Genomic DNA, 13,190 nt, shown 5'->3' with positions numbered 1-13,190 from the left:
GAGATCACAGTAGACAGAGAGGCAGGCAGAGAGAGAGAGAGGGAAGCAGGCTCCCTGCTGAGCAGAGAGCCCGATGTGGGACTCGATCCCAGGACCCCGAGATCATGACCTGAGCCGAAGGCAGCGGCTTAACCCACTGAGCCACCCAGGCGCCCCTCTCTCTATATATTTTAAAAGAAACTTTGTTTTATTTGTTCATAGTAACCACACATTACGATTTGTAAATTGTGGCTTTTTTCACCTTTGAATAATTTGACATAAGTGTTGTTGACATAAGTGTTGGTTCCCCAGAAAAAGGTATCTTTCAGTAAAACAAAGGATTTTTGCAATACCTAACAGTTCTGTAACTAACTTAAAATGCAGGGGACTAAATTGGGGACTATGGTTTCTACTTATTTAATTAATTATTTGTAGACTCCATGCCCAATGTGGAGTCCAAAGCGGGGCTTGAACTCACAACCCTGAGATCAAGACCTGAGCTACAGATCAAGAGTCAGATGCTTAACTGACTGAGCCACCCAGGCACCGCAGGTTCTACATATTCAAAAACACATAGAGAAACCAAATTAAAGTGACCACTACATTGTTTTCAAATTACCTTTTCAGTAATGCTCCAGGGCATCTTTGGAAGAAAGCTAAGAACAGCCTGTGAAAAAGGCTGATGGGGAACGTCATGCTCAAGCAACAAAACTTCTGTTTCAGTCTCTTTATCTCCAACATCACCTAAGTTTTTTACAAAGTGTCCCTAAAACCGAAAGGTATTGTTAGAAAGGTGAATTGTATAGCTTTTTGTTTGGTGTATGTTATTATGACACTAAATTCTTGAACATTTATATATCACTTCAGTATTTCTAAATGCTTCCAATGCTTCTTCTTAAAAATGAGTCCATAAATCCTAAGTGATTTATGATGGAGACTTCCTAAGGGCCCAGTTCCTACACAGCAAAGTGTTGTCTATCTCCTATGATGTCTCAACTTTAAAATATTACTTCAAATACAGTAGCTTCAGAATTTATTACAATCTAGTTAGGTTTCAAACACTATTTTTGTTAACCATTATCGAAACTTATGTCTTGGGAAACGAGTAAAATTAAACAATTTGCACCAGAATTTCATAAGATTAATTTTCAAATAAGATATACTACTTATTAGGTAATTGTGAAACAGTCCTATATTTCAATATGAATTTTATTTCAAAAACCGATTCTGTTTTTACCAAAAGAAGCAATTTTATACTCAATTCTTAATTTAATATTCTAAAACAAAATAAATCATTCAAGCTTACGTTTGGATATCTGGAATTTCTGGGCCAACCATCAATGGCAACAATAATCCGCCTTCCTTCTAATGCAGAAGCCTGTCTGGTTTCTATTCGAATTCTAGGGATTCTCCTATCAGCAGGGGTAAAGAGATGTCTTCTTGACTAAAGAAAATTAGGACAGAAGATTTTACACACAGACACACAAATCTGAGGTTGGGGTATGGGGAGGGCTCTAAGTTCTATTTAACAGCTATCATTTTTCAATTACATAGCAACACATGCTTTACTCACCTCTTTAATATCAGACTTGGAAAGCATGCCACAGTATGGTCTCCAATTTCTTTTTATTATTCCTACAACTCTACCTGTGGGCTTTAACATTTTTTCATTTGCAGCGGTCTTAAGCTGAGATTTAAAAAGAAAAAATCTTCAGTTATTTTTCCTTTAAGTATAATGACACAATTTCTCTTTAAAATCAGAATATGAATATGGATACTAATACTTCCACGTAGTAAATTATGACACAGTTACAGAATCTTGATGCTTTCAAAATTCTAGGTCAGAATATGCCAAAGCAAGCCATGGAAATAGTTCCATAGTAATACACTACAGAAACAGATAATCAAAAAACAGAAAAAATATAAATATAACTGAATAAATATGTCAGAATTCAACTGTTCAGTTTTAATATGAGGATTTACACTCACACACAGACACAAATATGTGTCTGGGAATTAGTAGACTAGGATTTTAGCAGTAGCTTGCACTAAATAGCCATGTGGCATTTATTAATTCACTAAAAAGACTTGTATCTTAGAAGTCATTCCTTAACCAAAATAAAAACCCAAATAGAGAGTATTTATTAGAAATAGCTGAAAGACTTCATCCTATTTCACGTCAACACTCTCCTATGGCCTAGCCTCTGCAAGGATAATATGATAGTAAGATTCCAGAGCACCGAACAGAATTCTTATAAAAAGGAGAGCTCCTAATGTCTGAATTCCAACTATTTGTGTTATTCTTATAATCCTAAAACACAGAATAAATGGGTCAGATAGACTTTAGATTATAAAAATAACAGAAAGCATAATAAATATGGTAGAAGAGAAGAAATTAAACAGACTTTTATGTAAGGGCCTCAAAGTATATCTATTATGCTGATGGGATTTTAACATTACATAAAAACAACGCAGAAAATTTCCAATTTGTATTTACTTAACCTCATTGATTCAGACAAACCTAGTTCAGACAGATCATGTAACTGAACATCAGAATTCGAGTTTCATAATCAAGTTCCAGTCTTTTTATATTTAAACCTGTTTATTGAGCAAAATAAGATAATTCAAAAGAAGACTATTCAAATATTTAAGAGGGAAAATAATCAATTATGTATGAAATATATTAAACCCACAACTATAGTCTTATTCAGTAAACCTGAAAGCAATGAAATTTGTTTTATTTTCTCTAAAGCCAAAACATTAATGAATTCTACAAAGCTACACAGACAAAAGATAAACCTGCTTGGTTTCATACAATGCGTTCTCTTTCCTCTTCTTTTTCCACATCATCTTCATTTTGACCTTCATCGTGTAAAACCACAGAAGATGGGGCCACCCATTGATTCTTGGGAAGAAGTTCTACAGCGACAATATCTTCATGAACAGCTCGGTTTAAATTTTTAAGTCCCTGTAAGATTATCTGGGTACAACAGCAAACGGCAGGTGCTCAGATATTTTTAATGGCAATATAATAATGGGACGGTTACCTAACAGAAGGAAAGCTATATTGAGAGTTTCTATGTATCTCTAGTTCTCTTTTATATTTTTTCTTCTTCTCTAGTGTCCCTCCTCTTAATTTCTCAATAGCAAGTAGAGAAAACAAATCAGAAAATACGGGTTGTATACATGGCTCCGCCATAACTCTTACATTAGCACCAAAAGACCTTGGGAAAACTTCTTCTCTCTAAATCTCAGGGTCCTGGGGTGCCTGGGTGGCTCAGTGGGTTAAGCTTCTGCCTTCGGCTCAGGTCATGATCTCAGGGTTTTGGGATCGAGCCCCGCATCGGGCTCTCTGCTCAGCAGGGAACCTGCTTCTCCCCCTCTCTGCCTGCCTCTCTGCCTACTTGTGATCTCTCTGTCAAATAAATAAATAAAATCTTTTAAAAAAAAAAAAAAAGTGGGAAAAGCTTTAAAAAAAAATAAAATAAAAAATAAATCTCAGGGTCCTGACTGGGTAGAATGAAAAAAGAGTACCTGCTTTCATAGGCTGAAGAGTAAATGAAATGCAGCATTCAAAGCAGTCAGAAGAGTATCTGGCAAACAGTGAGCACCCAAAAATGATTCCTATTTGCTAAAGTGTGTGAAGCCCTGGGGAGCATTTGTATGTTATATAAATAGCATTTTTCATAACTAGGCATAATACAGAAAATAGAAGCATCTTATTATTTTTTTAATTGTTTGAGATTTTTATTCTCTTAAAAGTGGGGTAAATAAAAAGTTCTTTTCTTCCATAAGCAGCTCTCAAAGAAAGTGATTCATTCTATTATCTATGACCTCTCATGTAACTGCCTTTAACCTGGGGTAGAGTAAGTTCAAATTCTCCTACAAAATTTTAAACACTTGTGAAAGAAAATTATGAAAAGAAAATAATGAAGAGAAAGTGTTTTACTGTACATGGAATTTATGTACATAAAACTTACCTCTTTATCGTCTTCTGTGTCTCCATGAACCCATACTGTAGCTTCTAAGTAATTTTCCCTGCTTGCTCTAAATGTTCCTTGAAGGTATGTACCAGATTTTATGCCTTGCTGTAGCTTACTTAAAGGAAGATGCTCTGAAAATATTATTCTTCCACTTTCTATTTCATTCTGTGAAATGAGCAAACCACAAGATGTCGTTAGCATGTAAATCTTTCGTACACTCAATAAACAACTGTGATTATCTCTATCAGGTATTACAAAAAAAACAAAAAACAAAAAACAAAAAAAACATCCGTGGGGCATCTGGAATAACTGTTCAACTCTTGATTTTGGCCATGATCTTGGGGTCCTGGGATGGAGCTCCACATCGGGCTTTACACTCAGTGGGGAATCTGCTTGAGATTCTCTCTCTCCCTCTCCCTCTGTCCCTTCCCACCCCTGCGCACACACATGCTCTCTCTCAAAAAAACAAAACAAGGGCGCCTGGGTGGCTCAGAGGGTTAAAGCCTCTGCCTTCGGCTCAGGTCATGATCCCAGGGTCCTGGGATCGAGTCCCACATCGGGCTCTCTGCTCAGCAGGGAGTCTGCTTCTCTGTCTCTCTCTGCCTGCCTCTCTGCCTACTTGTGATCTCTGTCTGTCAAGTAAATAAATAAAATCTTTAAAAAACAAAATAAAACGAAACAAAAAACCCAAAAGACAAATACTGTATGATTGTACTCACAAGGAATTTAAGAAACAAAACAGATGAATATGGGGAAGGAAAGGAAAAAATAAAATAAAATAACAGTAAGAAACTCTTCACTACAGGAAACACTAAAGGGGAGATGGGTCAGGGCATGCAGTAAGTGGGTGATGGCATTAAGGAGGGCACTTGAAGTAATGAGCACTGGGTGTTGTATGCAACTGACGAAACACTAAATTCTACCTCTGAAACTAACAATACAGTATATGCTAATTAAATTGAATAAAAAAATTTTTAAAAAACCATCCACGTTATGGTATATACAGCTCTGTGAGTTTGAGAATATGGCACAGTAAGAAAAAGCACTTTCTATTCTTAGGGCAACTTACACAAATATTTCAGTTTCATTATATTTCAGCATTTAGCCATAGATGTGTCACTAATAAACTCTGCATACCCCCTCTTCCCACCCTGGGCCTTCCACAATGAAGGTATGTAATTAAGGAGGTCAGGTGAGCAGATGGGTAGGTAAGTGAAGGGTACTTTGAAATCTCAATTCCACGGAAAGAGTGTGGCTACTGAAAGTACAAGAAAAGCTATTTTCATTTTGGATATATTACATAGTTCAGAATATGAGATAGAAGTAGGAAAGGAACTGCTTTAGGTCTACCACAACACCTGTCAGGACTCAACATCCAAAATCCTTACTGCTTGGCTCCTTTAATTGCCTTTTTCATTTCCTACAACCTTCCATGGAGATTAGCCCTTTTTTCCCTTAATTCTCTCATTTCCCTCTCCCTGCCTCCCTCTCAGATGAGTGACCGCAATCTCCATACTGAGACGCAAAAGCAGTCACTGGAGACCTGCTTCATCTCCCTGACCCTGAATCTGCCCTCCTACCCGCATCTATATCAAAACCTCAGCCTGGGGCACCTGGGTGGCTCAGTGGGTTAAGCCTCTGCTTTTGGCTCAGGTCATGATCTCAGGATGCTGGGATCGAGCCCCACATTGGGATCTCTGCTCAGCAGGGAGCCTGCTTCCCTTCCTCTCTCTCTCTGCCTGCCTCTCTGCCTACTTGTGATCTCTGTCAAATAAATAAATAAAATCTTAAAAAAAAAAAACAAAAAAAACCCCTCAGCCTTCTGCTGAGCTCTCATGCAACAACGAAGACAATGTTTCTGTTCTTTCCAGTGGGCACTATCTACCATCTCCTCTCCTCCATTCAAGAAGTTTGTCCTGTAATGATCTCCTCTCTCTAGATACAAACTTCCTACCTCCCCTTACTACAACATTCACACCATCATATAAATTTGCAGTAACATGACCTATTAAAATAAATAAATATAGTTAATTAACTTTGGGTCTCCCAGCTGATCCTCTGTTCTGCTTCACACCAATAGGCCACAAAAATAATATCTGTAATTGCTGTGTGTCTACTTGCTCCGCCGCACTCTCTCAGGAATCCGCTGTAAGCAAGTTTCATTGTCAGTCACCAAAGCCACTGTCATTGAAGTCGCTAATATTATCTCCGCTATTTCAGTGCTCCATTCTCTGTCTTATCAAGATTTTTTTAAATGACCTTTCCTTCCCTGAGACACTTTTGCATCCAAATCACCATCCCGTGGGTTTCTGTCCTACTTCACTGGTAGCCCCTCCTTACGTTCCTCTGCCCATATTCCTTTTCCCGATCTCTAACTGCTGGAGTATCCCAAGATTGGTTATAGGCCCTTTTCTTTACTTACCACGGTTTCTTCACCTTACCATATTTACTCTCATGTCATTTCCTCCCACTTAAAACAAAAAAACCTCTTGATCCCTCTTGTTTTCCGACAAACACCTCATTTCTCTCCTTTCACACAGCAGCGTCAGGAAGTGTTACCATACTGTAATTTTTCTTTTCCTATTTTTCACCTATTCTATTCAGATTTCTGCCTCCCTACCATCGAAACTACTCCAGATAGTACCCACCCCCTGCAAATATCATAATGCTAAATCCAACGATCAGTTCTCATTACTCTGACTTAGCAACATTTGACCCGGATGATTGGCCCTTCCCCCCTAAAACATTTTCTGTACTTGGCTTCCAAGAACTTCACACCTGCTTTTCCTTTTACATTTCATTTGCCAGTTCCCCTCGTGTTTCTGACATCTACTGGAGTATCCATGGGCTGAGAGCCCTTGGACCTCTTCTCTTTTCTATCTATATTCAATTCCCTAAATCAGGGCTAGGCAAACTAAGGTCCATGCACCAAGTCCAACCCTGCTGCCTGTATTTGGTAAATTAAGTTTTCGTTCCATGCTCATTCATTTATCTATTGCTGATAGTTGTTTTCATGCTACAGCAGAAACGAGTACTTGTGATAAGACCATATAGCCTGCAAAACTAAAAAAAAAAAAAAAAATTACAATCTGATTCCTTGCAAAGTTTGTCTAGGAGAAAATATCTGCAAATCATTTATCTGATATGGAACTTGAATCCAGAATATAAAAAGAACTCTTATAACTCAATAATAAAAGGACAACTCAACTAGAAACCAGTCAAAGGATTTGAATAGACATATGCACACATATGCACAAGTTACATGTATATATTACATATAATATACACGTGACCAATAAGCTCAAGAAAAAATGCTCAACACCATTAGCCCTTAGGGAAATGCAAATCACATCAAAATCACACTGAGGTACATCTGACACTCATTAAAATGGTTACAATGAAAAAGACAGATGGCATGTATTGGTGAGAAACTGGGACCCTTATATATTGCTGGGAGGAATGTAAACTCCTGCACACACAGACAGCATGTATTGGTGAGAAACTGGGACCCTTATACATTGCTGGGAGGAATGTAAACTCCTGCACACACTTTGGGAAATAGTTTGGCAGTTCCTCAAAAAGTTAAATATAAAATTGCCATATGATGGACCAAGTCCTCTCACACATGACTAAGCATGTATCAAAGAAAAATGAAAGCAGTCAAGAAAGACCACATATTACATTATCACATTTAGATGAAATGTGCAAAATAGGCAAATTTACAAAGACAGAAAGATCAGTAGTTGCTTGGGGCTAAAGCAAGAGCATTGCAGGGACAGTCTGGGATTGAGTGGTAATGGATATGGGTTTATTTTGGAAGGGAAGAAAATGTTCTAAAATTAGATTGTGGTGATGACTGCATAATCCTGTGACTATACAAAAAACTGTATATTTTAAATAGCTGGGTTGTATGGTATGTGAATTATACCTCAATAAACCTTTAAAAAAAAAAATGTCTACCAATCCCCTGCCTCACATATTCTCATTTGGTCTTACAGCTTTACATACCACCTATATGTTGATGGGATCCAAATTCTTATCTCTAGTATATCTACATCTCTATTCCTAAACTCCCTCATGAGCTACAGATTTGCATATCCAACTAACTGCTCATCCCATAAAGCCACTGAGAGCTCTAACAGTTATCTCAAACTTAAATGTCTAAAATCATACTTGTGATTTCCACTCAATCCTGCTCCCTGTCTTCATCCCGTGTAAATGAAGGAATACCACTCACATGGTCACTCAGGCAAGACACTGAAGGTCATCCATATTCCTCACAGCCCCTTCCAATCTATCACCATGCCGTAAAACATTGACGTACGACACCCCCAATGTCTGACTACTTCCGACTATCTTAACTGGTCCTACCATGGTCCAATTTTCTGTCTTGTCTCCCATGGAGTTCTAAAATATCCTCCTAACTGGAGGACCCTGCTTCGAATCTATTCTCTTAGAGCAGCCAGATGGATCTTATTGTTTTCCCACTCAACATCTGCCCAGCACTCATGGACTAAAATCCAATTTTTTCACCATATCTCATTACATCCTACACGATCTGGTGGTCCCTGTCTATATTTCTGACTTCCTGTGTGTAATGTTTTCTCCCTTGCTTACTCCATCCCGGGCACTCTTCCAGCTGTTCCATGATCTTGCCAACTTATTCTAATCTCAGAGCCTTTACTTGCTGATTTCCGCCGTGTAAAATGCTCTTCCCCTAGTTATTACCATGGTTAACTCCCTCACGTAATTTGGGCTAAAATGTCCTTGTCTGGGCGCCTGGGTGGCTCAGTGGGTTAAGCCGCTGCCTTCGGCTCAGGTCATGATCTCAGTGTCCTGGGATCGAGTCCCGCATCGGGCTCTCTGCTCAGCAGGGAGTCTGCTTCCCTCTCTCTCTCTCTGCCTGCCTCTCTGTCTACTTGTGATCTCTCTCTGTCAAATAAATAAATAAAATCTTTAAAAAAAATAAAATAAAATAAAATGTCCTTGTCTTGAAGCAAATTTGCTTAGTTAACATCCTTCACATCTCTGCCTTGACATCCCAAATCTGGGTTAGGGGCTAAGCATAGTCAGTCCTCCCATAATGCTTGTTTTGAAAACATGAATTTGTTCTAACCCAACTGCTATGTTAAAAAATACTAGGGGGGGTGCCTGGGTGGCTCAGTGGGCTAAGCCTCTGCCTTCAGCTCAGGTCATGATCCCAGGATCCTGGGATCGAGCCCCCCATCCGGCTCTCTGCTCAGCAGGGAGCCTGCTTCCCCCTCTCTCTCTGCCTACTTGTGATCTCTCTCTCTCAAATAAATAAATAAAAATCTTAAAAAAAAAATACTAGGTGAACGCAGAAAACTGCAACTAGCTGAACAAAGCTACAGAGGAACCCTCAAAACAAAGTCATCTCTCAAACATCTGTCACCCCAGACTACCATGTGTTTCATGAGCCACACCAATCTTCACCTTCTATAATAACTTTTTGTCCAAATTTAGATAACCCTATTTCCACCACTTCACAAAGCTTCTCAGTGTGTCCCACCACATTTTCCCATTAGCTCTGCAGCTTTTACTACGAGATTTTGCAGGTCACAGTGAATCTGAAGACCATATGTGTCATATTACAACAGCACCAGCTGTAATTTTGTCATGTCCTACACTTATGCTACCACAGTCCTCAATCAAATATTATATGTTACCAACATTAGAGTTCTTCTCTTCTTTTCTAAACCAGTGCTATCCAAAACAACTTTGTGATCATGGGAATATTGTTTTTATGGTCTCCAATATGGTAGCCACTGGGTACAAGCAACTCTTAAGCACTTGAAAGATGAAATAATGCAACTGAGAAACTGAATTTTTCATCTGAATTAAATCAAAACAGCCAGAGGCAACTAGTGGCTGCCTGTTAGAACAGTCCCTAAATCTCTATTCCGAAAGTCAAGCCCAGCTCTTATTTTCTCACTTCCTTTTAATTTTGTAGTTGATTGAAAATAAGCAGGGATGAAGAAAATATTGTAAAGACTGGATATATGTCTAATGTTCTATCACATAAAATCTGTTTCTATAATAATGATGGCTGCCGTTTACACATACTATACATTTACTATAAGTATGAGCAAGGCACTGAGTAAGAATTTTATTAATACTACTGTTATTATTTCCTTTGATCCTCATAACAATGCTAGGAAGTCAATATTGTTAAATACGTTTCACAGGTAGGGAAGCGAATGCCCGAGGGTTACAGACTCACTTAGCATGCCCTCTCATCTCTACTACTGCATGGATCCCTTTACTCCTCCTTCTGCCTCTAACTTTGCCCTTGATACCATGCATCAACTCACAAACTAACATTAAAGTGGTCTTTCAAATAAACATTTCTCATCATTCTCCCTCATTACTCCCAGGCCTACTCTCATCCACCCTTAATTTCTTATAGCATGCCCTTATAAGGTACGGGAGCCCAGAATCCTACCTGCTACCTTCTCTTCATAGCATGCCTTTGGAATAAGATTAAAAATTACTGACCAATAGAGTAAATTCTAGATCTTCGTTAGCTGGCCCCTACCCTTCCTGCTCTACCTTTTATGACTCCCTCCTTTCTTCCTTCAGGATCGATGCTACAGCTTTATGCTATCTCCAATGCCCACCATGTCTTTTTTTGTCAAATACTTACACCTTATTCACAAACCAGCCAGATTCCTTTATTCAGTCATCAAACAAATGGTGCCACCATGTGGCAGGCCCCCAACTCAGGTTGCTGAGGGTCTCTGAGTGAACAATGCTATTTTAGTCAAGTCTTTTAGGAATGGCATTTTGATAAGCCTATTATAGCCACTCTTGTTGCTTATAACCCAACTCCTATTCAATTCCAGCTTACCTACCAATATTCCAATTTTTAAATTGGATTAACTATAAACAAGATCCCAAAGTGGCAATTTAATATTTTCAAGTTTCAAAAACAAAATAAAACAATTCAAACATACCCCTTCTTCAGACAAACAAGCAAGACGATCTATGAGTTCCGGGTTAGCAGTTAGGCTCTTTACATACTCTTCACCTGAAAAATAAGTTTTGTTCTTGATAAAGTCAAGTGTTTTCTTTTCTTTCTTTTTTTTTTTTAAACCTGTATTTGTTGATATGGTCATATCAAAGCAGAAGTATTGGATCAAGCATATCTATGAATTGTTTTTTTTTTTTAAGATATGTTTGACGGAGAGTGAGCGAGCGTGAGCACAAGCAGGGGGAGCAGCAGGCAGAAGGAGAAGCAGACTCCCCACTCAGCAAGAAGCCCAATGTAGGACTCAATCCCAGGACCTAGGATCATGACCTGACCTGAAGGCAGACACTTAACTGTCTGAGCCACCCAGGCTTCCCTCTATGAGTTTTTATTGCTCAGCCGATTTCGAAGGGTGATGGGGTGATGGGGAAATTAAGAGCCACTGGGCACCACAACTCACTTGGCTGAGAAATGCAAACATCAGATGGATTATATAGGAATACGAAACTGTTAAATGTTCAAGTAAACATCTGATCAAGGACCTGATGGTAGTTCCTATTTGGAAATGTTTATAAAAATTAACAGCTTCTACATTTAGACTTACAAGTGAAAGCTGGTATTCCTTCTTCTATGGCTTTTTCTTTGTTTTTCTTGTCATTTGTTATGAAGATAACTTGTAGATTATTTTCTGCTGATATTTTCTTCAAATGTTCATTGTACCATTTTGCTGCTACTCGAATGGCTCTATCATTCCTGTCATTAGCATTTTCTCCCTGTTCTTGTTCTACATAAGTTTCTCTAAATATTGAAAAGAAAGTAATAAGTAAGAAATCATATAAGAATATATAAAAAGTCTTAAAACATAAATGCTTAATAACCACTGAACTACAATAGAGCTTCGCAGATTTGATAAATTTTATTTGAACCATAGATTAAGGGTAATTCCCAAAAGCTACAAATAGGATGATGCTTAATGATATGATTCTATAGTCATTAAACACACAATACGTATAAATCACCAGTGGTAAACACTCAATAAATGGCAGAACTTATCTCAAGACTGAAAGACCAAAAACAAATAATGACTGCATATTCATTCATAGTCTATCCACACTAAAGTCCTGAATATGTCAGCATACTTACTTCCTTAAATCTATTTTTCCAAAGCCAAATTTAAGTAAAATAACGAAATTCAGTACAAAAACTCTCAACGCTTAAGAGATTCAACTTTAGAATCCTAAACTTTTTAAAAGTTTTTAGAATGGCTTCATTCCTCCCATTAAATGCTGCTGCTAAAGCTTTAAGCTTATCAGTCGGACACTATCATTAAACTTTGAATTAGCTGTGGCCGTGACTTGAGTAATACAATCTGGGATGAGATTTGCCCAAGTGTCCTTCAACACCAGTATAGCTAAGCTCTATTCACTGCACTTAAGCAGAAAATAGCTAACCTCTCATTAAGAATCTGATGGTAATGCTCCACAAAAACTTGCATCTTCCCGCACTGAAAAACAACTTTCTGCTTCTGAATTTCATGAAGCTAAGAAAAAGATGACAAGCGCTTTACCAATGATTTTTATAAGAATAATATTTAAATTGGGGCTATAGAAATTATGAGAAAATTGAAAAATTAAATATTTTAAAATATGCATATTTCAATGAAATTTCATTACCAGAATTCTACTGTCTAATCCACTGATGGTGATTTGCTGCCCAGGTACATTTGACAATGACTGGAGACATTTTGGGTTGTTACAACTCTGTGGAAAGGGGAAGATGGGGTTGCTACGGGCATGTAGTGAGTAGAGAAGCACAAGATGCTGCTAAACATCCTATGACGTATAAGACAGCCTGCCCACAACAATTATTCAGTCCAAAATGTCAACAGTACCAAAGTTGAGAAGCCGTAATTTAATGTAATAAAAGTATATAGAACTGGACACAGAACATTTATGTAGCATAAGAAATAGCAATATATTTTCTAAGACCACACATTATGTTCAAAGGGCATCAATCTGAAACACAACAAAGAAGTGTTTCTTAATCCTATCTTCTTCAACGTGATCAGTTAAAAACTATTAGCTTACTTTTGAGAGCCCATTAATAATAAATCTGCTTTACAGTTTTAAACCTCTCTTTCATAAACTCTTACATTTTATCAATTTATGTTGGTTATCAAATAATACGGTATTCCAGGAACCTAGGGACACCTCACCTGCCAAGATTTTACTGCTCAACTC

At 37.9% G+C, this 13,190-nt stretch overlaps 1 protein-coding gene across 2 annotated transcripts in view; it reads right to left on the bottom strand.

The window, feature by feature from the left end:
* The window catches only part of DIS3 (DIS3 homolog, exosome endoribonuclease and 3'-5' exoribonuclease), a gene marked incomplete at its 5' end in the record, with an annotated part of 28,602 nt that overhangs the window by 14,071 nt on the left and 1,341 nt on the right, over positions 1–13,190 (bottom strand). For both annotated transcript variants that reach the window (XM_080798056.1, XM_080798057.1), the window contains 7 exons: positions 599–745; positions 1,286–1,423; positions 1,553–1,666; positions 2,795–2,959; positions 3,960–4,127; positions 10,937–11,010; positions 11,555–11,748. In XM_080798056.1, the coding sequence (XP_080654182.1) occupies positions 599–745; positions 1,286–1,423; positions 1,553–1,666; positions 2,795–2,959; positions 3,960–4,127; positions 10,937–11,010; positions 11,555–11,748 (1,000 nt within the window). The remainder of the gene's footprint in view (positions 1–598; positions 746–1,285; positions 1,424–1,552; positions 1,667–2,794; positions 2,960–3,959; positions 4,128–10,936; positions 11,011–11,554; positions 11,749–13,190) is intronic.

This window comes from Martes martes (genome assembly GCF_963455335.1).
Source record: "Martes martes genome assembly, chromosome: 3".
NCBI lineage: Eukaryota > Metazoa > Chordata > Mammalia > Carnivora > Mustelidae > Martes > Martes martes.
This window is presented reverse-complemented; position numbering and strand designations above follow the sequence as displayed.